Genomic DNA, 23740 nt, shown 5'->3' on the forward strand with positions numbered 1-23740 from the left:
CTGTAGACCAGCCGGTAGCATGTTACCAAACAAGGCGAATGTTGTGTACTTTATTCCTACCAGCAATACCTGAAGGGACCTGGCCCCAAAATATTATCCTTACACTTCCTACCAACCAGACAGCAAAAAAGTTAAACTATGAAATAGTCTACCAGCCATTCACATCTACTTGGTCTTATTACAGCAATTCATTTTAAATTGAAATCAGCTTCAATGAGCCAGCTGAGGGCAGAAGTGGTGGTAGTGGGGAGGGGATGAAGGAGTAGAAAAAGCACCAAAGAAGAACAAGCCTGGCTGTGTGTGTACACTGATCCTCCACCTCCTATCCCTGCACACAGAGGCGGCCACCCTTCGCACATGCAGAGCCTTCCGTATTGCTATAGGATGTCTTCTCCTTTGATGCTTAAAGTATTTTTCCTCGTGCTGTGACGGTGTTTTCATCTTCCACTTTCCTTTAATTTATCCCAGTTAGCCCATCCGCTCAAGTGGATTTTAAACGGTTTAACCGTCACTGTATCATACATATCCTCAAGAAGTCTATACCAAATATTGATTACTTCTAACAGAGAAAGCACGAGATTAAAGGATATGAATATTCTTAAACCTCTCCAAGAACCCTGCCAACCTGTCTTTCAGAAAACATGGACCTTTTTACACCCCCGTCAGCACCACACCAAGTGCAGGACACGCTGTGGGGGTGCCGGTCCCAGGGGGCAGCAGGCCCTGAGCACCAGAGGGTTAACGTGTATGTGTTAACTATTCAGAGCCAAATGTATGGGTCTGGGGCATGGTGGAATTTGTGATCCGATTAAGGCACACGTAGGAATCAAGAAAAATGAGGCTGGTGTGCCTAGTACAGAATGAATGGTTTTATCTGGTATTTGGAAAATTCACAAAGGTCTCTAGACGTATAATTTGAGAATGTCAAGTCTACCAATTTTTGAAAGCTTTGATTATTTTATGTACAAAAGTGGCCTCTATTTTAGTTTGCATTTCTCTGGTCTCTCAGCATTTACAGGTATTAAGACTCACTCACTCACGGAGCCTGTGCCCTCATGTCGCCCTCATACCTGCGGCTGCTGCGGCTGCGGCTGCGGCTGCGGCTGTTGCTGTTGCTGTTGCTGTTGCTGTTGCTGCTGCTGCTGCTGCTGCTGCTGCTGCTGCTGCTGACGCTGCTGGCTGGCTTTCTGTTTGGCACGGCGCTCGAGGAACTGCTTGGCAAACTCCTTGGCCTCAGAAGTATCTCCTAAATAGGCCCTGATATAATCATGGACTTCATAAGGAGATTCTACTTCTTTCAGGAAAGAAACAAACGTGGGAACTGCAATACGGGAGGGGAGAAGACATAAACAGTAACGATGAAATAATGAAGTACCACGTACAAAAACAGTGTCCGTTTTCAATAGACTGTCACGCCTAACACAGAAGTTAACGACAAACTTGAAAGGTATGCACAGCTACTGCCAGTGCTCCTTAATCTAGGGATGGAAAAAACGCTACCACTGCAACGTCCAAAATTATCTGAAACAGCACGGGGTCACACAAAGGCATGTCACACAGGTCTAACTTCACCAACTGTTAGCTGACTGAAACAGCTGCTTGCCTAAGACTGAAGTGATCTGGGATTCAAGCTTTCTTTCCTTAAATTCAATTAATATTTATTCAGCGCTCTGATGTGTGCCAGGCACCACAACAGAGATTAAAGATGCAGCCATCTCCTCCTGGAGCTTTTAATCCACTGAGATAGTATACTTTTAGAGAGAAATCACACGGAACACACCAGCAGGGTGGTAAAGGAGAAAAGCATGAGTATGAGAGTTAGATAGACCTGGGTTTAAAACTTGACTCTGAAATCTGCTGGCTGTGTGACCCTGATGAGTTACTTAATCATTCTGAGCCTCAGTTTCCTAATTTATAAAATGGAGATAATATCACCTATATTGTAAAGGTACCTTATAAAATCACTGCAAAGATAAATGGGTAACGTATGTTAAGCCCTAGAGAAAAGTGCCTAGCACACGGTAGGTGCTTAACGGATGGCAGTCACTGCTTTATTTACTAGTTTTCTCTGCAGGCTCTAGACCACTAGATGTTCTGTTACAACGATGCAATGGAGCCCTTCAGTTCCTTTAGTGCTCCGTTTTTAACAGATTGTTGATTTTAGACAGGGGTCCCTGGGTGGTGCAAACAGTTAATGTGCTCAGCTGTTGACCGAAAGGTTGGTGGTTCAAGTCCACCCTGAGGTGTCTCAGAAGAAAGGTCTAGCAATCTACCTCCAAAAAATCAGTCCTTGAAAGCCCTACGGACCACAGTTCTACTCTGACACACAAGGGTTGCCATGAGTTGGAATCAACTCGATGGCAACTGGTTTGATTTCAGATAAGACATCAGAGGTAGACTGGCTCCACTCGATCTATCAGTTGTGGGAATGTTTTCCACAAAACGCCTGACCAGTCTCTGTCCAGACACTCAGAGGGGGTGGGCTTACTTCCATCTACGGCAGAGGATTCTCTTCATGAACAGCTAACTACTAGCAAGTTCTTCTTCAACTTGTGCTGAAACCTTTTCGCTTCCACACACCGGTCCTAGCTTTATCCTACATAAAGAAGCCTACCTGCTCTGTCACATGACCCACCCACCCTCAAAAAAGGCAGGAAGGACGCAATGTCAAATCACCTCACCCTTCTCTTCCAGGTTGACCTTTTCCCCCACCATAACAGTGGCCTTACTTTGGACTTAATCCAGCTGGCAATGGCACTGCCCCTCATAAAGTGGGGAGTGTGGAACGAGGACCTCCTCTGTCCTGCACATCACTAAGGCAGCTTGAGATGGCATTTACTTTTTGACAACCACCGACAAACTATTTGAGCTTGGTATCACAGGACGTTTCCCACAAGTAATACTACTAAAACTCTCAAATTCTTATAGTAGGTGCAGGACTTGACCTCCGCTAGATTTCACCTCGTGAGTTTTGGCTCATGGTTCCAATCTGCCAGCCTCTCTGTGGGTTCTGCCTCTGCTGTTCCACATGCTGGGTTCCCTCTCGATTCTTACCATCCAGGTTATTTGCCGTGTTGAGGGCATGCAGCATCTGTTCACACCATTGGGTGAATCCATCCTGGACTTTATTTACTCCCTGAAAGAGCTTCAGTAACTTTTCTTCTTCTTCCACTTTCTTATTTTGCCGGTTAGACACACCTATGGATTTACTGAAGCAAAACAACAGGGCAATATTATATTCCCAGAAACTGTTACTATTATAATTATACTACAACACCATAAATAGATAATGTCCTGGCAACAGTACCCAATCCAGTAACCCAATAAATGCTTGGCTCCAAAGAAGAAAAAAAACCACAAATATTTGGATTTTGGGGGAGGGAGAAGAATACTCACTATCGCCTTAAAAATCTAGCGTCAGCTAATACCCTCTAGTTTGTGATTGCAGAGCTTCTATTCAGAGGAAATTACTACACTCCTCCTATGTGCCCTTAGGTAAGCTGCTTAACTTTGGCTGAGCCTCAGTTTCCTCATCTGTAAAATGGCACTAACACTTCTTAAGGAGCTCAAAGGCCTAGAGCAAGAGTGTCCGGGCAAAAACACTCAATAAGCTGGCAGGCGCTTGTTGTCTAATTCCTAATGTACCAGACCCTCGTTCGAGAAGAAGCAATCTGACACCACTGCCATTTATTAAGCAGTTACTATGTGCCAGGCACTTCACGAGTATTCACGTAATCTTCACAGTTACACCCAGTTACCACCAGTTAAGGTGTCATTATCATCTTCATCAGACAGATAAGGGAACTGAGGCTCCAAAAGGTCCTGTCCTGCCCAAGGTCACACAGCTAACAAGTGGTAGTGCTGGGATCTCAACTCATGCATTTAACACCAAAACCTATGCTTTCAGCAACACTGTCTACTGAGAAAAGAAAGGTGAAGATGATATGTAACTATTTCATTGTAAAAATAAATAGATTTCAGGTCATTACAGAGCTGTTTATGATACTCATTATAGTATAAAACCAAAACCAAACTCATTGCCACCAAGTCAAATCTGACTCATAGCGACCCTATAGTGTAAGTAACATAAAAGAAACAATGCTAAGATCTAGAAAATACTTTAGAGAAATGTTCAACAACAGAAATATTACACTACTCCTAGTATCTAGCAAGTGGTTACCATGTGGCAGGCAACAGACTAAATGCTCAGCAGTAGAAACACTCTCAGAAGGAAGCTCTAGAAATAATACAAATGTGTTTCTATGGAGAAGAAAGCAACCATCATAATTATGACCGCATATGCTTGGACACAGGTGAAAACAATACATATAAACTATAAACTACCTTCCTTGGCACCCCTCCCCCAAACAAACAAAACACCGCACACCAAGGAGCAATAGCTTGACCATTCTGAGCCCTACCTGAGACTGGCGTTGTTTTTATTTTTATTTGTTGAATTCCTAGGTCCCACCTCTTTCACTGCATCATCCCAGAATCCCATGTTGGAGTTTTTCGTGTCCGCATTACTCCAGATACTACTGACGAGGTCAGAGGCCCACTGGTTCGGGGGACCTGTATTTATAGAGCCCCAAACAGAATTCCCAATGCTGGTGTGCAGGTTGGAATGCTGTTAAATAAACAGATGACAATATTTAACACCATTTAACAATATTAGAAGATTTAAAAACAAAGAGCTTACAACAGTCAGAAACGATAACTAGTGAGCCCAGTCCATGGGCTGACGGCTTAGGAAGACGGACCCACCGTGTTATTCCGGGCTCTATTTGGCTGCTGCTGCTGCTGGTGTTGCTGCTGCTGCTGCTGCTTCTGCATCTGCCTGACCTCTTCCTGCTGTATCTCCAGGAGGGATTTTGTGGTGCCTGCAGGCTTGCTGACATTGCCCCAACCTGAAAGTTTCTGCTGCTGTTGCTGCTGCTGCTGCTGGAGTGCTTTCATCAGCTCCCTCTGCTGGCGCCTTTGCTACTCAGCAAAAACAAAAGCTAGCTCAGGATTCCCATTTTTAGACAATTGTTACAAATGTCCAGTATGCTAAAAGGAGTGCAAATACATAGTAGCTACACAAATTAAATAAAATACTCAACTAAGTTAATTATTTTTCTGCAAATACAGATGTAAACTGTCTGAGGTACTAAGAGGGGAAGAAGAGATTTGCTTCTTAAAAATTAAGTGCAGCTTTTGGTTAAACACAGAAATGAAACTCCCTAAAGCCCTGCCAAAATGACAGAAAATACATGTTTTTAAAAAACATAAGCCCACAGTAATGGACGGAGAGAACAAGACAGATTTAAAAGCTGGTAAAACCAAAACAAACCAAACTTGTTGCCATCGAGTCGATTCTGACTCACAGCGATCCTGTAGGGGCAGAGCAGAACTGCCCCACGGAGTTTCCAAGGAGCGGCTGGTGGACTTGAACTGCCGACCTTTTGGTCAGTAGTCAAGTTCTTAACCACTGGTAGTCAGATACATAATGATAACCAATGTAACAGACCCAATAAATTGACACCTAAGTAAAGGAAGCTCAGAAACAGGCTGATTTGTACAGAAAGCTCAAGAATTGGAGGTGCCGGGTATTTCAAACAGAGGAGTCCTGGTAAGGCTAACCTTGGCTGAAAGTCTTTCAGAAGAAACAGACTGCTTCCCCCACCCTACGCAGTGGGGTGAGTGTCCTTCCCTTACCCCAGAAGAAAACTGAATAATTCCTCTTTGGAGAGGCTGAACCAGAGAGACCCTTCTTCCTCCACGGGCTTACTTCCCAGGCAAGAGACTGGAGGATTTATTCTATGGCAAAGCTGACCAGCTCAAGAGTGAAAAAGCATAACACCAAGAGATGAGGGGAAGTGAAGTCCACCAAAGTGTCCTATATACCAGAACTCCAAGCAGCTTTGTAGGGCCTTACTCTCCAACATGAACAAACAGCCCAGGATCACCAAGCATTTGATGTGCGCTTCTCAGAGGAAAGCCAAAGACCAAAACAAACAAAGTTCAATGTAGTCAGAAACAAGACAAGGGAAAGTAGGAACTAGCCTTTAAAAAAGCTGTCAGTATAAAGGAGACTGGAGAAATCCCAGGAGTATGGCCCCCAGACGTCCTTTTAGCTCAGTGGTGAAGTCACTTCCGAGGTTCACTGTTCAGCCGGGGATTGGACAGCCCCATAAAACGAAACGGGACTAATGAGGCACAGCCATCCAGGGACAAGGGGCAGAAGGGGACAGGAAAGCTGGTGATAGGGAACCCAAGGTTGAGTAAGGACAGTGTTGATGTGTAATGAGGTCGTTAACCATTGTCATAGGGCAACATGTGTACTAACTGTTCAATGAGAAACTGTTTTGTTCTGTAAGCCTTCATCTAAAGTGAGAATAGCAGCACAACTGGAAGAGCATAGTCGATGTCACTGAACTGTGCATGTACAAATTTTTGAAACGGTGTATCTTTGGCTATGTATATTTTCACCAAAAAAAAAAAAAAAAAAAAAAAAAGGTTGAGAAGGGAGAGGGTTGACATGTTGTGGGGTTGTTAACCCATGTCATAAAACAGTATGTATACTACTGTTTAATGAGAAACTATTTGTTCTGTAAACCTTCACCTGAAGTACAATAAAAAATAAAAATAAAAAAAAGCTGTCAGTAATAAATATCCTTAGAGGTCAGATGGTGCAGTCAATGAATAATAGGCTATATATAAAAAGAAACATTTAGAGAAAATAAGCCTCAGGGGAGTTTGAAATAAGATAGCACGCATTAAAAGTTCAACAGAAAGCTAGAAAGCTAAAATTGAGGCAAAGTTCTACTAAGAAAGATAAAAAGACAGAGAAAAGATGGAAAACTCAGTATCAGTCCAGGGGGCAACCTGCAAGTGACAAGCACTCTAGGAAGACAGAACGCTAGCTGGGCAGCAAGTTGAGAACTTCCAGACCGAAACAGGGTAGAGGGTTCTGGGAAGATGTCTCCAGGGAACAAATGCAATGAAATTATCTTAGGTTCCCCAATGTGGGAAACGGGTACTGAGTGACATTTTCAGAGCTTTCGAAGGGTGTGCGAAGACTTAGAGGTTCAGAGAAAATCAATCAAAGGAAAACAGATAAGAGGAATTATTAACTTCTCACCAAAGAAGCTAATAAAAAGATGAACAAGACCTGTGATTCCCACTATTTTTTTTTTTTGGGGGGGGGGGAGGTTTAGCAGAGACCAAAATTATTAGAACAATTTCTAGCCTTGAAAGGAGAAGAGACACTCTGCTCTGCATCTGTTCGTTGATAACCTTTCAGAGACTAATAATTGTAGAGAAAGTTCAGTCTCTTTTTTTTCAGAAGGTAGGGAGTAAGGTGATTTTCAAGGTGAAGAAACTTTTTAGCCCACTGGTGAACCACATCACGTGGTGAGGCACACCACGTGTTAAAGCACATTCTTTCTGTGGTCAAGCACATCTGTGTCTCATAGCCCTTCAGTTTCAGTGAACTGTGCCATCCAGTCCAAAAACGACGACATGCGTTCTCTGACTGACTGCTCTGCCTCCAATCACATCATGTAAGCACTTTCTTTAGGTCTTTGCTACATGAGGTCACCTTTTCACAGAAGCCCTCCCAGACCACATTGCTTAAAAATGGACAGTTACTACCATCCCAAATCCCTACACACTCTCCCTACGCCCTCTCTCTCTCTCTCACTGGGGCTTACTACCTCCTGCTGTGCCTATGTTTTACCTACTTCTTATTGACCATCACCCCTAAATTAGAGTGTAAGCTTTATGAAGGCAGAGATTTTTGTCTGCTTTGTTGTTGTTGTTAGGTGCTGTCAAGTTGGTTCTGACTCACAGCAACCCTACGTACAACAGAAAGAAACACTGCCAGTCCTGCGTCATCCTCAGTCATTGCTATGCTTGAGCCCATTGTTGCAGCCACTGCGTCAATCCATCTCAGCGAGGGTCTTCCTCTTTCTCGCTGGCCCTCTGCTTTACCAAGCATGATATCCCTCTCCAGGGACTGGTCCCTCCTAATAACATGTCCAAAGTATGTGAGACGTAGTCTCACCATCCTCGCTTCTAAGAAGCATTCTGGTTGTACTTCTTCCAAAACAGATTTGTTTGTTCTTTTGGCAGTCCATGGTATATTCAATACTCTTCACCAACACCACAATCCAAAGGCGTCAATTCCTCTTCGGTCTTCCGTATTCATCGTCCAGCTTTCACGTACGTGTGAGGTGACTGAAGACACCATGGCTTGGGTCAGGCACACCTCAAGTCTTCAAGGTGACATCTTTGCTTTTTCAACACTTTAAAGAGATCTTTTGCAGCAGATCTGTCTAATGCAATGCGTCTTTTGATTTCCTGACTGTTGCTTCCACGGTGTTGATTGTGGATCCAAGTAAAATGAAATCCTTGACAACTTCAATCTTTTCTCCGTTTTCCATGATGTTGCTTACTGGTCCAGTTGTGAGAATTTCTGTTTTCTTTGTTGAGGTGTAATCCATACTAAAGGCTGTAGTCTCTGATCTTCATCAGTAAGTGCTTCAAGTCCTCTTCAATTTCAGCATGCAAGGTTGTGTCATCTGCATGTTGCACCTTATTAATGAGTCTTCCTCCAATCCTAATGCCCCATTCTTCTTCATATAGTCCAGCTTCTCGGATCATTTGCTCAGCATACAAACTGAACACGTACGGTGAAAGGATACAATCCGGACGCACACCTTTCATGACTTTAAACCACATAGTATCCCCTTGCTCTGTTCGAACGACTGCCTCTTGATCTATGTACAGGTTCCTCTTGAGCACAATTAAGTGTTCTGGAATTCCTATTGTTTGCAATTTTATCCATAATTTGTTATGATCCACAAGTGGAATGTCTTTGCATGGTCAATAAAGTCTTTGCATAGTCAATAAAACACAGGTAAACATCTTCCTGGTATTCTGTGCTTTCAGTCAGGATCCATCTGACATCAGCAGTGATATCCCTGGTTCCATGTCCTCTTCTGAATCTGGCTTAAATTTCTGGTAGTTCCCTGTCAATATACTGCTACAGCTGCTTCTGAATGATCTTCAGCAAAATTTTATCTGTGTGTGATATTAACGATATTGTTCGATAATTTCCACATTTGGTTGGATAACCTTTCTTGGGAATAGGCATAAATTTGGATCTCTTCCAGTCAGTTGGTAGCTCTCTTCCAAATTTCTTGGCATAGACAAGTGACTACTTCCAGTGCTGCATCTGCTTGTTGAAACATCTCAGTTGGTATTCCGTCGATTCCTGAAGCCTTGTTTTTTGCCACTGCCTTCAGTGCAGCTTGGACTTCTTCCTTCAGTACCATCGGTTTCTTATCATACGCTGCTTCCTGAAATGGCTGAACGTCGATCAATTCTTTTTGGTATAGTGGTTCTGTGTACCCCTTCTATCTTCTTTTAATGCTTCCTGCGTCATTTAATATTTTCCAGTAGAATACTTCAATATTGCAACTCAAGGCTTGAATTTTTTCTTTAGTTCTTTCACCTTGAGAAATGCTGAGCATGTTCTTCCCTTTTGGTTTTCTAACTCCAGGTCTTTACACATGTCATTATAATACTTTACTCCGTCTTCTCAAGCCGCCCTTTGAAATCTTCTGTTCAGCTCTTTGACTTCATCATTTCTTCTTTTCACTTTAGCTACTCGATGTTCAACAGTAAATTTCAGAGTCTCTTCTGACATCCATTTTGGTCTTTTCTTTCTTTCCTGTCTTTTTAATGACCTCTTGCTTTCTTCATGTATGATGTCCTTGATGTCATTCCACAACTCGTCTGGTCCTCGGTCATCAGTGTTCAATGCATCAGATCTATTCTTGAGATGGTCTCTAAATTCAGGTGGGATATGCTCAAGGTCATACTTTGCTGTCTTGGACTTGTTCTAATTTTCTTCAGTTTCAACTTGAACTTGCATATGAGTAACTGATGGTCTGTTCCACAGTCAGCCCCTGGCCTTGTTCTGACTGATGATACTGAGCTTTTCTATCATTTCTTTCCACAGATGTAGTCAATCTGATTCCTGTGTAGCCCATCTGACGAGGTCCACGTGTACAGTCATCATTTATGCTGTTGAAAAAAGGTATTTGCAATGAAGAAGTCATTGGTCTTGCAAAATTCTATCATGCAATCTCCAGCATCATTTCTATCACCAAAGCCATATTTTCCAACTACCAATCCTTCTTCGTCTCCAACTTTTACATTCCAATCACCAGTAATTATCAATGCATCCTGACTGCATGTTCAATCAATTTCAGACTGCAGAAGTTGGTAAAAATCTTCAATTTCTTCATCTTTGGCTTTAGTGGTTGGTACATAAATTTGAATAATAGTCCTACTAACTGGTCTTCCTTGTAGGTGTATGGATATTATCCTATCACTGACAGCATTGCACTTCAGGATAGATCTTGAAATGTTCTTTTTGATGATGAATGCAACGCCATTCCTCTTCAATCTGTCATTCCTGGTATAGCAGACCCTATGACCGTCCAATTCAAAATGGCCACTACCAGTCCATTTCAGCTCACTAATGCATCGGATATCAATGTTTTTGCATTTCCTTTCATTTTTGTCGATTTCCAATTTTCCTAGATTCATACTTTGTACATTCCATGTTCCTATTATTAACGGATGTTTGCAGCTATTTCTTCTCATTTTGAGTCGTGCCATATCAGCAAATGAAGGTCCCGAAAGCTTGACTCCATCCACGTCATTAAGGTTGACTCTACTTTGAGGAGGCAGCTCTTCCCCCGTCATCTTTTGAGGGCCTTCTAACCTGAGAGGCTCATCTTCCGGCACTGTATCAGACAATGTTCCACTGCTGTTCATAAGGTTTTCACTGGCTATTTCTTTTCAGAAGTAGACCACTGGGCCCTTCTTCTTAGTTTTAGTCTGGAAGCTCAGCTGAAACCTGTCTGCCATGGGTGACCCTGCTGGTATCTCAACACCAGTGGCACAGCTTCCAGCATCACAGAAACACGCAGGCCCCAGAGTATGACAAACCAACAGACTTGTGGGGATTTAGTCTGCTTTAGTCTCAGCTATATCCCCAGACTATAACCAAGTACGTACTCAATAAATACGTACTGAATGAACGAATGAATGCAGCACCTAATGGCACGCTCATCCAAACCGCTTCACTTAGTCATTTTCTCCTGTTAAGAACTCTGCTCTTGCTTTTTATTTCCATCTTTCACTCTTTTGTATCCTTCCTATCCTAATATGGACTACAGAATAGAGACTTAAAAGCAGAGGTACTTTATTTCTGTCATATTATGTTTTTCTAGGTTAGTCAGGAAACTCAGTACCTTCTAGAGAAAAATGTATTCTGCATTCTAAACACCAAATTTACAAAGGATTATTTGTACAAAACTGACCCCCAATTTTGAATGACCCACGTAAATTTATTTATGAGCTATTCTCAAGAACTATGGTAATATGTTTAAGGTAACTGAACATTTATGGAACCCAATCTTAATGTTATTCCTATTGGATCCTTCGTATTTGTCAAAGGGGGACAGTCCTGGCTCACTGGTAGAACTGTCACCTTCCATGTGGGAGAACCAAAACCAAACCCACTGCACCAAGTCAATTCTGACTCAAAGCAACCCTATAGGACAGAGTAGAACTACCCGATAGGGTTTCCAAGGCTAATATTTATGGAAGCAGACTGTCATGTCTTTCTCCTGCAGAGTGGCTGGTGGGTTTGAACCACCGATCTTTCGGTTAGCACCCAAGCACTTTAACAACTGTGCCACCAGAGCTCTATGTGGGAGACGGAGGTTCAATTCCCAATCAATGTAGCTCATGCACATAACCATTTTTACTGGTGGTTTTCATGTTGCCATGATGCTGAACAGGTTTCAGCAGAGCTTTTAGACTAAGACAGAGTAGGAAGAAAGGCCTGGCATTCTACGTGCAAAAATCAGCCAGTGAAACCCTATGGATCACAACGGTCCAATTCACAACTAATCGTGGGAACAGCGCAGGATTGGGCAGCTTTTTGTTCCACTGTTCATGGGGTTGTCACGAGTCAGACTCCTATGCGACAGCTGCTAACATTTGTTAGAGTGACCAGATTGCAGACTTTAAAGAGTTTAATAATGAACATCCAAACTCTTGACAATTCTGACAATAATAATTTTCTTCAGTAACTACTAACCAATTATGCACACTACCTATTCTGGAATACTGTTTCACTTTTTAAAACTTTTTAAATTTACCTCTTCTCGAAGCTGCCGTTCTCTTTCTTCTTCTAGTTTTTGGATTTCGGCCAATGACAGCGTTGCCTGGGACTGACATGCTGTTGTGTTGGACTGCTGGCCCCACGTTGAAGAAGAGGGAAGCTAATGAAAAAGGGAAAGAGTTCATGAGGGACGGTGGACGGGAAACAAAGAAGCAATAATGCATTATGTACAGCCAGAACATTCCATCTCCCTCAACTCTTATTTACAACATTCAATTCAAATTTCCTTCTACATTAGACTCTCTCAGTCAATTTGCTTCTTCGCTTCCTTAATTTTTTGCCACTGCCCCAAACCTAAGATAATTTTAAACACTTTAGGATAACATATACACACATGTATTTGACCTACCATTTTAAGACTGCAAATATGTAACATTTGGTACTGACATATACATCTAATAAAGTGAAAGGTGGAAACAAAAGAATCAATAAACTGGCCTGGAGATTTTTAATCCAACAAGGCACAAGGAGCATGATCTGCTACTGTCCAGTGAAAGGGTTAAGGATGAGCTACCTGAAGGGACCGCTGAGGCAGCAGCTACAGGAAATGCAGGCATTGTTCTCTCAGGATTTTATGAGAAGGGGTCACTGCTAACCAGGCTGTAGCTTCTAGTCATCAGCACTAAGTTGTTTTTAATCAAGAACGCTGTGTTCCCTGTCCCTTCACATTACTGACTAAAGTAGAGTATACCTAGTTTGGGTCCTGAACATGTTAATGTTTTCAAAAGCCTAATTGTTATAAAGAAGACCTGTGGGCGCAGTGGTTAAGTGGTCAGCTGCTAACTGAAAGGTCAGCGGTTAGAACCCACCAGCTGCTCCGCAGGAAAAAGATGTGGCAGTCTGCTTCCATAAAGATTTACAGGCTTGGAAACCCTATGGGGCAGTTCTACTCTGTCCTATAGGGTCGTTAAGAGTCGGAATCAACTTGACGGCAGTGGGTTTGGTTTGGGTTTTTCAGTTATTCTAAGGGAATCCTTGTTCTTCTTGGCCAGAACAAGATATGCTCCAATTTTGAAATGTCTTATGGCTCTTTAAAAAGAAAAAGAAAAAGAAAAAAAAGACCACCCTAAAGCCTTTTAAAGTTTGTTTAATAAAAATAATACATGTGCATGGATTAAAACAAATAAAATACTAACCAGTCCCCAAAAGAATGGATCTACAGCAGAAATCTCTAAGAGTGGAACTGATGGGACAAAGGGCATAAACCATTTAAATTTTCATTGATATTGTAAAATAGCTCTAAAACCATGAAACTCTTAGAAGAAAACTTAAGAGTAAATCTTCGTGACCTCAGACTTGTCAATGGATTCTTAGATATGACACCTAACGTACTAGCAACAAAAGAAAAATAGGTAAGCTGGACTTCTCAAAATTAAAAACTCTTCTCCATCAAATGACACTACCCAAAAAAGAAAAAGACAACTCATAGAATGGGAGAAAATATTTGAAAATCATATCTGATAAGGGGCTTGTATCTTAAATACATACAGAACTCTTAAAACTCCAAAAAAATACAAATAATCCAATTAAAAAGAAATGGGCAAAGGATCTGACTCTTTCTCCAAAGAAGATCTACAAATGGCCAAGGAGCACATAAAAAGATGCGCAACATCACCAGTCATCAGGGAAATGCAATTCAAAACCATGACGTACAACTTCACACCACCAGCACAGCCATAATCAAAACGTCAGATGATAAGTGCTGGCAAGAATGTGGAGAAACTGTAATCTCATACACTGTCAGTGGGAAAGTAAAATGACACCAGTCTGTTAGTTCCTCAAATGGTGAAACAGAGTTACCGTGTGACCCAGCCACTGGATTCCTAGCTATACACCTAAAGAAATGAAGGCATGCACACAGCCCAGAAATGTGTCCATGAATGTTTACAGTAACATTATTTACTAACAGTCAAAAAACAGAAACAACCTACATGTCCATCGTCTGATGAATGGATAAACAAAACGTGGTCTATCCATACAATGGAATACTATTTTGGTCATAAAAATGAATGAAGTAGTGACATGGATGAACTTGAAAACATTATGCTGAGTGAAAGAAGGCAGTTGTAAAAGACCATGTATTAGAGGATCCATTCATATGAAATATCGAGAATAGGACATAAAAATATAGAAATGTAGAGACAGAAGGCTGATTAGTGGCTGCTTAGGGCTGAGGGGCACAGGCAGAAGTAGAGGGATGAAACTGTTCAAAAACCGACTGTCGTGATGGCTGCACTTGTCTGTTACTACACTAGAAAGGCTGTTCAACTTGTATGGACACGTTAACTGGGTGGGCTGTATAGGAAATGAATTATATCTCAATAAAACTATTTTCAAAAATACTGCTTGTTTCTTCTCACAAAAGCCTTTCACAATTCCTCCTAACCATCTCACGTTCTTTATCTTCATTCAGAATGTTTATAAAACATCTCTACAGTCTTTACAGGAGGACAAGAGGCCAAAACTGGACAGAGTGGAGAGCCCCAGGCAGACGAGAGAGAGATCCAGAAACTACCCATGCCTTTGCCCCTCCCTCATGCCCATATTCTTATCAGTCTTAAGTAGGTCTTTTATTTTTAACGACCTTTCCAGGGCCCTGCAGACAAGGACATATGGGTTCTAACAGGTGGCTCTGCTACCAGCTCTCAGCTGGACCCAAGGCAAGTGATTTATATTCTTAACATTTCTCTTCTCTAATCAAATACAGGTAATAACACCTAAGCTTTGTAAGGGAGGTTGTGAAGACTGAATGAGATGTATGTCAGCATGGTGCTGACACAAAGCCTGTACTCAGTAACTGGTGGTATCTCCAGCCCCTCTATCAGACCTAGACCAAGCCCTCCTCTCCCTCCCCTGGTGACTCCACCAGCCCTGCCTCAACTGGTCTGCTGACCTTCAGGCTTGTTGTCTTCAAGCCCATCTTCCAGTTAGGTCTCAAAGTGACGGATATGCTCCTATAAAACTGATGGTGCTGTGCCCTAGTTGAAAGTACTTCAGAGGTCCACTCCTTCCGCACACCTTGAACTCCTAATCCTTTAGCCGGGTATACGCAGCCCCTAGAGATCTGGACCCTTCCCACACTTACTGCAGACCTCACACTGCAGCAACAGTAACCTACTTTTCAAATCCCCCAAATATACCAGTGTTTCTTGCCTTCATGCCTCCCTTCACCCCATGCTGTCTCCTCTCTCATACACATCCCCCACCCCACTCCCCAAGTTGCCTGTTTACTTTTTTTTTAATTCCCCTCCCTAAAGATTCCATCTAGAAGTTACCTCTTTCAGGAAGCCTTTCTAAACTTCCCAGATCAGAGATTAGGGAAACCGTCTCGGTTTGCCTGCATCGCTCTCATGTCCTAGCCTCTTCGGTTTATTCCTCTCTTGTTCCACTGTCTAACACAAAGTATATTCTAATACCATAGCATGTTGCTGATCGAAAAATCCAAAGCGGTAATACCTAACAATACAGGAAGCACACTGTTTTACTGCTACTGGAAGGAAGTGGCTCCTGCAGCCGCTGTCCAGTGTTTTACCTTCATCTGGGCCAGCTGTTGCTGCTGCTGCTGCTGCTGCAATCTGCGGAGCGCCTCCTGCTGCTGTTGCCTCTGCCGCATCAGCTCCTTCTGGCGCTGCAGCTCCAGCTCTTTCCTCTTCCGTTCCTCCTCCTCGTGCCGGAGACGGGCCGCCTCCTCTTCCATCCGCAGCCGGTTTTCCTCTAATTGACGCTGAGCTTCTTCTTCTTCCCGGGCCCATTTTGCAGCCTCCTCTTCCTTCCCAGAAGGAAAAATTAAAGAAAAGGAAATAAAAAAGAAAATTAACTGTAGTAAAAAAAACAAAACAAAACACTATGCAAAGGCATGCAACTATGTGGATCATAACAAATTATGGGTAACACTGTGAAGAATGGGAATTTCAGAACACTTAATTGTGATCGTGAGAAACCTGTACATAGACCAAGAGGCAGCTGTTTGAACAGAACAAGGGGATACTGTGTGGTTTAAAGTCAAGAAAGGTGTGTGTCAGGGTTGTATCCTTTCACCATACTTATTCAATCTGTACTCTGAGCAAATAATCTGAGAAGCTGGACTATATGAAGAATGGGGCATCAGGATTGGAGGAAGACTCATTAATAACCTGTGACATGCAGGCAACACAACCTTGCTTGCTGAAGGTGAAGAGGACTTGAAGTACTTACTGATGAAGATCAAAGACCACAGCCTTCAGTATGGATTACACCTCAACATAAAGAAAACAAAAATCCTCACAACTGGACCACTAAGCAACTTCGTGATAAACAGAGAAAAGACTGAAGTTGTCAAGGATTTCATTTTACTTGGATCCACAATCAATGCCCATGGAAGCAGCAGTCAAGAAATCAAAAGACGCATTGCATCGTGCAGATCTGCTGCAAAAGACCTCTTTAAAGTGTTGAAAAGCAAAGATGTCACCTTGAAGACTAAGGTGCGCCTGACCCAAGCCATGGTGCTTTCAGTCGCCTCATATGTATGTGAAAGCTGGATGATGAATGAGGAAGACCGAAGAAGAATTGATGCCTTTGAATTGTGGTGAACCATCTTGGAAGAAGTACAGTCACAATGCTCCTTAGAAGCAAGGATGGCAAGACTATGTCTCACATACTTTGGACATGTTATCAGTAGGGATCAGTCCCTGGAGAAGGACACCATGCTTGGTAAAGTAGAGGGTCAGCAAAAGAGAGGAGGACCCTCTACGAGATGGACTGATACAGTGGCTGCAACAACGGGCTCAAGCATAACAACGGTTGTGAGGATGGTGCAGGAATGGGCAGTGTTTCGTTCTGTTGTACACAGGGTCGCTATGAGTCGGAAATGACTTGATGGCACCTAACAACAACGATAACAAAGAAGAACTGATGCCTTTGAATTATGGTGTTGGCAAAGAATACTGAATATACCCTGGACTGCCAGAAGACCAAACAAGTCTGTCTTGGAAGAAGTACAGCCAGAATGCTCCTCAGAAGCGAGGATGTCGAGACTTCATCTTGGGTACTTTGGACATGTCATCAGGAGAGACCAGTCCCTGGAGAAGGACATTATGCTGGGTAAAGTAGAGGGTCAGCCAAACAGAGGAAGACCTTCATGGAGATGGACTGACACAGTGGCTGCAACAATTGGGCTCAAACACAGCAACAACTGTGCGGATGGTGCAGGATTGGGCAGTGTTTCGTCCTGTTTGTATACAGGGTCGCCATGAGTCAGTACCGACTCGATGCACCTAGCAACAAAAAATTATACCATAAAAATAAGAGTGAGGAGTGACTGGTGGTACGGATAAAACAGAAATGGCAGAATGTTAATAATTACTGAACTGGCTGACAGGTATGTGGGGATTTATTATACTCCTCTGTTTATTTTGTATAAGTTTGAAACTTGCTAAAAAGAACACATTTTACAACTTTTCTTACCATGTATCTGAGAAAAAGCCAGAGTGAAGATAAATTTTACTTTTTCTCTCAAAAAATAGGTTTTCATTTTAAGAAACAAAAAATTTAGAAGTAATAAGAGCCAGATGGGTCTCTTTTGGTAGTTTCAAGCAACATAAGAAAATTTTAAATGGGCTATCCTAGTATTTTCTTCATCACTAATTCCCGGTTGAAAAGGAGCAACGAGAAGATCAAGCCATCTGGTCACCTGCTTGCGTAACAATTCTTCCTGCTTCCGCCGTTCTTCCTCTTCTCTCCTCCTCTCCTCCAGCCTTCTAAGAGCTTCTTCTTGTTGCTGCCGTTCTTCCTCTTCTCGCTGCCGCCTTAACGCGATTTCTTGCTCCCTCTGGCGCCGCAGAGCCTCTTCCTAAAGAAAAAAGGGGGATGGAACTGTGATTCTCAAATAATATATCTTAGTTTGAAAAGGAATAGATTAAGTATTACTAAAACCCTCTTAACAGTAAATACAGAAATATGTAACCAGGATCTAGAGTTAAAAGTATTTATGTGAGTTGGGGAGTGGGCACAATGAGACTTAAAAAAATCTGTCTTTAAAATATTAGTAAACAGCAATACCCTGTGAAGTCTATCCCAGTTTCTGTATTAACTGCATCATTTACTGATTAACCCTAGGAAGGTCCACATTAGGATACAGCCTTTGGTTTCTCCACTGGTACTTTCAGTGACCATTTTTTAATTCACTGAGAAATCAACATAGCCACCAATGAAGCCTGGTGAGGTAGGAGGTAGTTCTCTAGTCAGTACTGAGTAATGCAGTGTTTCTCAGAATATGTTCTGAGTTCTTCCGAAGAACAAAGTTCCACCGACAGTACTAAGTATTATACAGAAAAGGGTCCCACTGTCAAACTAATTGAGGGAACAGTGAGCAGGGAACACTGAGCAAAACAGAATTAAATGGGTTTTACTGCAATACTACTTCAGCCTTTGTATGCCAATGTACACTATAACTAAGAAATATTAGTAGTTTAGAAACTTAATCTCAAATGGCCCCTTTTGTTTTTCACAGAGTACCTTTGGAGGCCAACAACATGTGAAACGTGAAGGCCAGATTTTCGGGCTATTACAGACTGGATTCTTTCACTCGGGGTCTACGAAACACCCCAATAAAAAAGTAGGCCAAGTATATGAGTACAGAATTCTATAAAAGAAATGCAAATGGCAAAAAAACACGAAAAATGTTCAACATCACTAGTGAGAAATACTTAAGACTTAGCTATAAGGATTTTCATTCAAACTCTCTTGTAACAGTGAAAAATTGGGAACAACCCTCATGTCCAATAACAGGGAACTGGCTAAGTTATCATAACTTATCTATAAAATGAAATTTCATATAGTGAACAAGTATGATGTAGATTTGTATACTGGACATGGGAAAAGGACATAATGTATGTCAAAAGGTAGGTTACAGAACACTAAGTACAAATGATAAATATATCTTAAAAATAAAAAAGCTATGTAGTTACATGTCTGGTTTTTCCTCCTTTCTGAAACACTAGTCCCTAGTATAGAGGTGAAAGCAGGACAGGTTCAAGGAAAAGAGCAAAGAAAGGGCAGAGGTCTGAGTTAAAGGTAAGCATAATTTTAAATAGCATATTTGGCTCTCAAAAACATTGACATTTAATGCTGCACACCAAAGTTACTTCCTTCATTGTTTTCAGCAGCAAGGGTGGAACTTCAGAAATCTAACTGGTCTATAAAACCACAGGAAATTCACAAAGGAACTCCATTGGGAAGATTTACTAGGACTGAAGAATACCCTCCCGTGGGTGTTAGCAGAGAGCAGACGTTCTCTCTAAAGGTCAGTGAGTCTTCCAGGACTCTCCAGGGCTAATCCCACGGTCAGAGTGCTCGGAGGTGTACCTGTTTCCTTCGGGCAAGCTCCTCTTCTTCCCGCCTTTTCCTCTCCTCCTCCTGCTGTCTCCGAAGCATTTCTTCCTGTTGTCTCCGGAGTTCTTCTTGCCTCTTGCGCTCCTCCTCTTCCCGTTTTGCCCTCATTTCTGCCTCTCTCCTCTCCTGTTCTAGCTGTGATTACACGAGAGAGCTCTCAGGAACCTGGAGCCAAGCACTGAGTACCAGCCTCACCACGCAGTACTGGCAGGAGGGGCTGGGGTGTGCAGACCCTACCACTCACTGAGTCCCCTGGAACGGCTCCCTCCCAGTCAGCACTCTCAGGAGCTCTGGTATGTCACAGCAACACGAGCACAGCTTCATGCTCTCTAAATTGAGTGTACTTTCTCCCCGCCTGTCTGCCTACCTCCTCACTCCACACTGTCACTAAACACACCACAGGTCCTAGGCACCGTGGAAAAGAGGCCAACGGGAAGGTAACTAAGAATTTTTTTAGAGTGGCGTTTCTTTACTTTTTCCTACAAAAGGATAGCTGGCTGAAGATCTAGCAGTGTGTGGCTACAAGGTTTCAACAGCAATGCTGCAAAGCTTCTAGTGTAAAAAAACTATAGAATTCTTTAACGTTTGAAGACCAATCACTAAACAAATCCTATCATTTACAGTTCCCAAACAAGAATCGATCCAGTACCTAGTCTCTGGTCCCACTGCCACAGCTTCAGTTCAGACCTCTGCTTTTCTCACCCACATTCCAAAGAGTCTCTTATCCAGTTTCCCAGCTTCCTGTTTGGCCCACTTTCCCCAGCTCAATGCCACCCTTTCCCTCAAAAAAAAAAAAAAAAAAAAAATCACTCCCAGACCTACTTTCAACAACGCCCTGCACCCTGAAAATAAAGCCTAACTCTGTAACATGATCTATGCAAGGCTCTTCATGACTGGTCTGCCTCATCAACTTTCCTCTCCTCTCTCATCATTTATCCCTCAGACTCACTGTGGTTCCAAGCCAGATCGAATTACTGAGCATTTCTGGACCTTTATGGGTGCTGTTTCCTTCAACTGCAATTGAATTTTCACCTCTTTCTACTTCTGTCATGCCCAAACCCTTCACCTGGGCTAAGTCCTAATCTCTTCCCAGTGAACATGAGTTCACAGTTCATCAGAAGTGTTACCCAGCTCCTGATCCCCACCTCTACAACTGCGTCCATGTGCTTCTCAACCACCCTGTCATTGTAATGTCTGTCCCTCTGGGCCGCAGACTGCAAGCTCCTTGAAGGACCCATCTTCCATCATTTATGTACTCGCCACACAAAGCACTGGGGACCAGAAGGCACATGAAAGTTACTTAGACTACGGCCTCTCACTCATTTACAGAGACAGACCCTGACCATGAACCCTTTCCACATTCTGGGCACTCGAAGGAGACAGTCACTTCCTCAAAGGACAGGGACACATTAAATATAAAACAGGAACAAGACACCCTTGGAGGCACACACACCCAGAAATCATTACGATGATGCTAGGTGTTGAAAGTACTTCTGGCAAGTACTAAAACCAAAATTCCAGATTCTTAGCTCCTCTAGAAAATGTGAATGGAACACAGGATCTAATGTTAATGTTGAGCTTTTCAGCTACATGTCTGGGGACACTAAGAAATGCAAACACCACCCCAGAGCTTCGGCGGGGAGCTATAGCCTCCTGCAGCAAATCTCAGACCACAGATCGGGGGTCTAATAGGCAGTGTAGCGGCTAGTTTCTTAGTCTTCAGACTTAGAACAAATGTTTCTACCAAAAATGATATAACTTAAACTATGCCCATGGCCATGATTATTAATATGTCAACCAATCAATTGATCACTTAATTTTAGTTCTGTTTTGAGGTTTGAGGGTCCTTAAACCAGCTAAGCAGCAGTAGACTAAAAGGAGAAAAAGCACAGCTAGCTAGAGAGAAGTGGAGACCAGCAGACGGAGCACCCATGCACTCAGCCACAAGGCACGCGCTGCTACAGAAAGTGAGGGTCTGACCTTTGCAGCCTTGGCCTTCTCCATCTGCTGAAGCTGCTCCAGGGCTGGTCCTGGAGTCGTGGTGTCCAGGGGAAGATCCCACACACTGCCACCTTCCCAAACTGTAGGACAATGACGGGGGAAAATGGGAGAGACATCAGAGCTTCCACACATGGTCACATAGCCATAAGCCTGATGACAAAAGCTGCTTCCCTATTCTGGAAGGAGCTCCATCACACCCATCTGTTCTGCTTTTAAATCGACCACACTGCCAGTGGGCTCTAGTTTACGTCACACCCTACAACACAGCCAGAAGGAAAGAAAGTATCAGGCATTTACTAGGCAACTAATTTGATCCTCGCAAAGCCCTATAAGGTATCTGTTCATAGCCCCGTTTTCACAGAAAAAGAAACTAAGGGTCAGAGGCGGTTTTGTAACATTCTCAAGGGCCCACAGCAAGCATGTGGCCATGCCGGGACTCAAACCCACGTGTACTCAATTCCAAAGCCCACGGTATTTCCAGTAACCACACAGCCTCTTACTGCACACCCAGTGGGGACAAGAGAGGTGCAGCAGAAGCCTGGGCAGGTCTCACACGTGACACCTGGTCCTGACCAAGACGTACCGCAGCATCAGGTCCGGAAGGCAACAGATAAGGGCTTCCGAGTCTGTGTTCCTCTGTCAGCTAGGCTTGCTGACACCACTTTTCAGCATTCTCTATTTCCTACTTTCCTATGATAGTCAATTTATGGACTGTTAATTGCTATCTGTACAAAACCAATGGAATGTTTGTAAAAAACCTCAATTTCACACAAATCCAAAGAGAAAAAAATGTTTAATAAAATAGTTGTAGCTTCCCAAAAAGATGGAGAATATTTTAATAACTATAAATGGCTATCAAGTAAAAATAAGGTAGGCATAGCAGAGAAACTTGGTAAGAAAGGATACCCGATCCTTCCCCTCCACACTCCCCAGGTCAGTGTTGCTAAGAGAACTACAGCCTGAATGGCTGAATGGGTCTAAAAATATCCATCAACGCTTATGGTTCCTGAGAATTTTCAATACAACTATAACCTCTTATCAGGACTATCCATGATTCCAACTCTGCACCTCTGCACGTATCAGACCTCGACAGAAGTACTTCACCAATATCAAGATTTTAAAAAAATCTCAACCCAAAATTTTCTAATTTGATGCAAAAAGATCAGAGAATGAGGCAAGGTGTTCTTTTCAAAGCAGGTTTTTCTCCTCCTAAAATCTGTGGGCCCTTGCAGTGATCGAAAAAGATGGATCACCATTACTTTTGTTTTTATTTATGTTTTTCACTCTGGCTGAAGAGATCAAAGACGATTTAAAAGACTTTTTTTCCACACTGGTTAGAGCAACATAAAAATTGACTCAGATATAAGAAATCTGATCTTCTAAAATGATTTATAACAAATTCTTAACAGTTTATTTCAATAGTGACTTCAATCTTTTGTTGGAGTCTATTAAAAAAAAGTAACTTTTTGTTGATATTCAATACTAAATGGATACAAAAATCTGATACTTTTTTTAAAAACTGAATATAAACTTATTATTAGAATCTAAAACCTTGAAGCTATACTAAAGCCCTGGTGTAGGTTTTTACCTGTAGGCTGTGAGGCTGTTGGCTGAAGCTCCCAGATAGAGCCAGTATCTGGCACGGACACAGACCTAGTTACTGAGGGAATGATGTTCTGATCAGATATTCTGCAAAAGGGAAATAAAAAATCAACTTGTTCTTGTCATTTGCATAAATCAGATGAAGAGGAATTTCTATGTTATTTCTAGCTTTTCCAGGTTATTTGGCCAGAAAACTCTTTCACTGTTTTAACTAAAGCCTAACACTATCAAACAACAAAGTCAGAGGCACAATAATCACATGTATTAGAAGATACTGATTTCTAAATAATGGACACACCTACTATCTTAAAAAATCCTGAATATCTTAATAAAACCCACAGGAGCATCACATTGTAACGAAAAAACCTTAAACAGTAAGTCAAAAGGTCTGCATTTTAGTTCTGTCTCTGAAGTTTCCTGTGTGTTATGTCAACCAAGTCCTTTTGCCTCTCAGAGCCCCAGTCTGCCCATTTGTAAAATTGAGACTCTATCACCTAACCTGCCTACCTCACAGGATGG

At 42.4% G+C, this 23740-nt stretch overlaps 1 protein-coding gene across 4 annotated transcripts in view; it reads right to left on the reverse strand.

The window, feature by feature from the left end:
- The window catches only part of GIGYF2 (GRB10 interacting GYF protein 2), a 132587-nt gene that overhangs the window by 6693 nt on the left and 102154 nt on the right, over window positions 1–23740 (reverse strand). For 3 of the 4 annotated variants that reach the window (XM_004389484.3, XM_023724496.1, XM_023724497.1), the window contains 10 exons: window positions 23208–23308; window positions 21599–21699; window positions 19592–19753; window positions 17919–18077; window positions 15783–16019; window positions 12228–12350; window positions 4765–4980; window positions 4422–4627; window positions 3055–3209; window positions 1071–1321 (listed from right to left, as the gene is read on the reverse strand). In XM_004389484.3, coding sequence (XP_004389541.1) covers window positions 1071–1321; window positions 3055–3209; window positions 4422–4627; window positions 4765–4980; window positions 12228–12350; window positions 15783–16019; window positions 17919–18077; window positions 19592–19753; window positions 21599–21699; window positions 23208–23308 — 1711 coding nt within the window. The remainder of the gene's footprint in view (window positions 1–1070; window positions 1322–3054; window positions 3210–4421; window positions 4628–4764; window positions 4981–12227; window positions 12351–15782; window positions 16020–17918; window positions 18078–19591; window positions 19754–21598; window positions 21700–23207; window positions 23309–23740) is intronic. The other variant, XM_023724498.1, reaches the window with a different exon arrangement.

The sequence above is a fragment of the Trichechus manatus genome, unplaced genomic scaffold, assembly GCF_000243295.1.
Source record: "Trichechus manatus latirostris isolate Lorelei unplaced genomic scaffold, TriManLat1.0 scaffold00249, whole genome shotgun sequence".
NCBI lineage: Eukaryota > Metazoa > Chordata > Mammalia > Sirenia > Trichechidae > Trichechus > Trichechus manatus.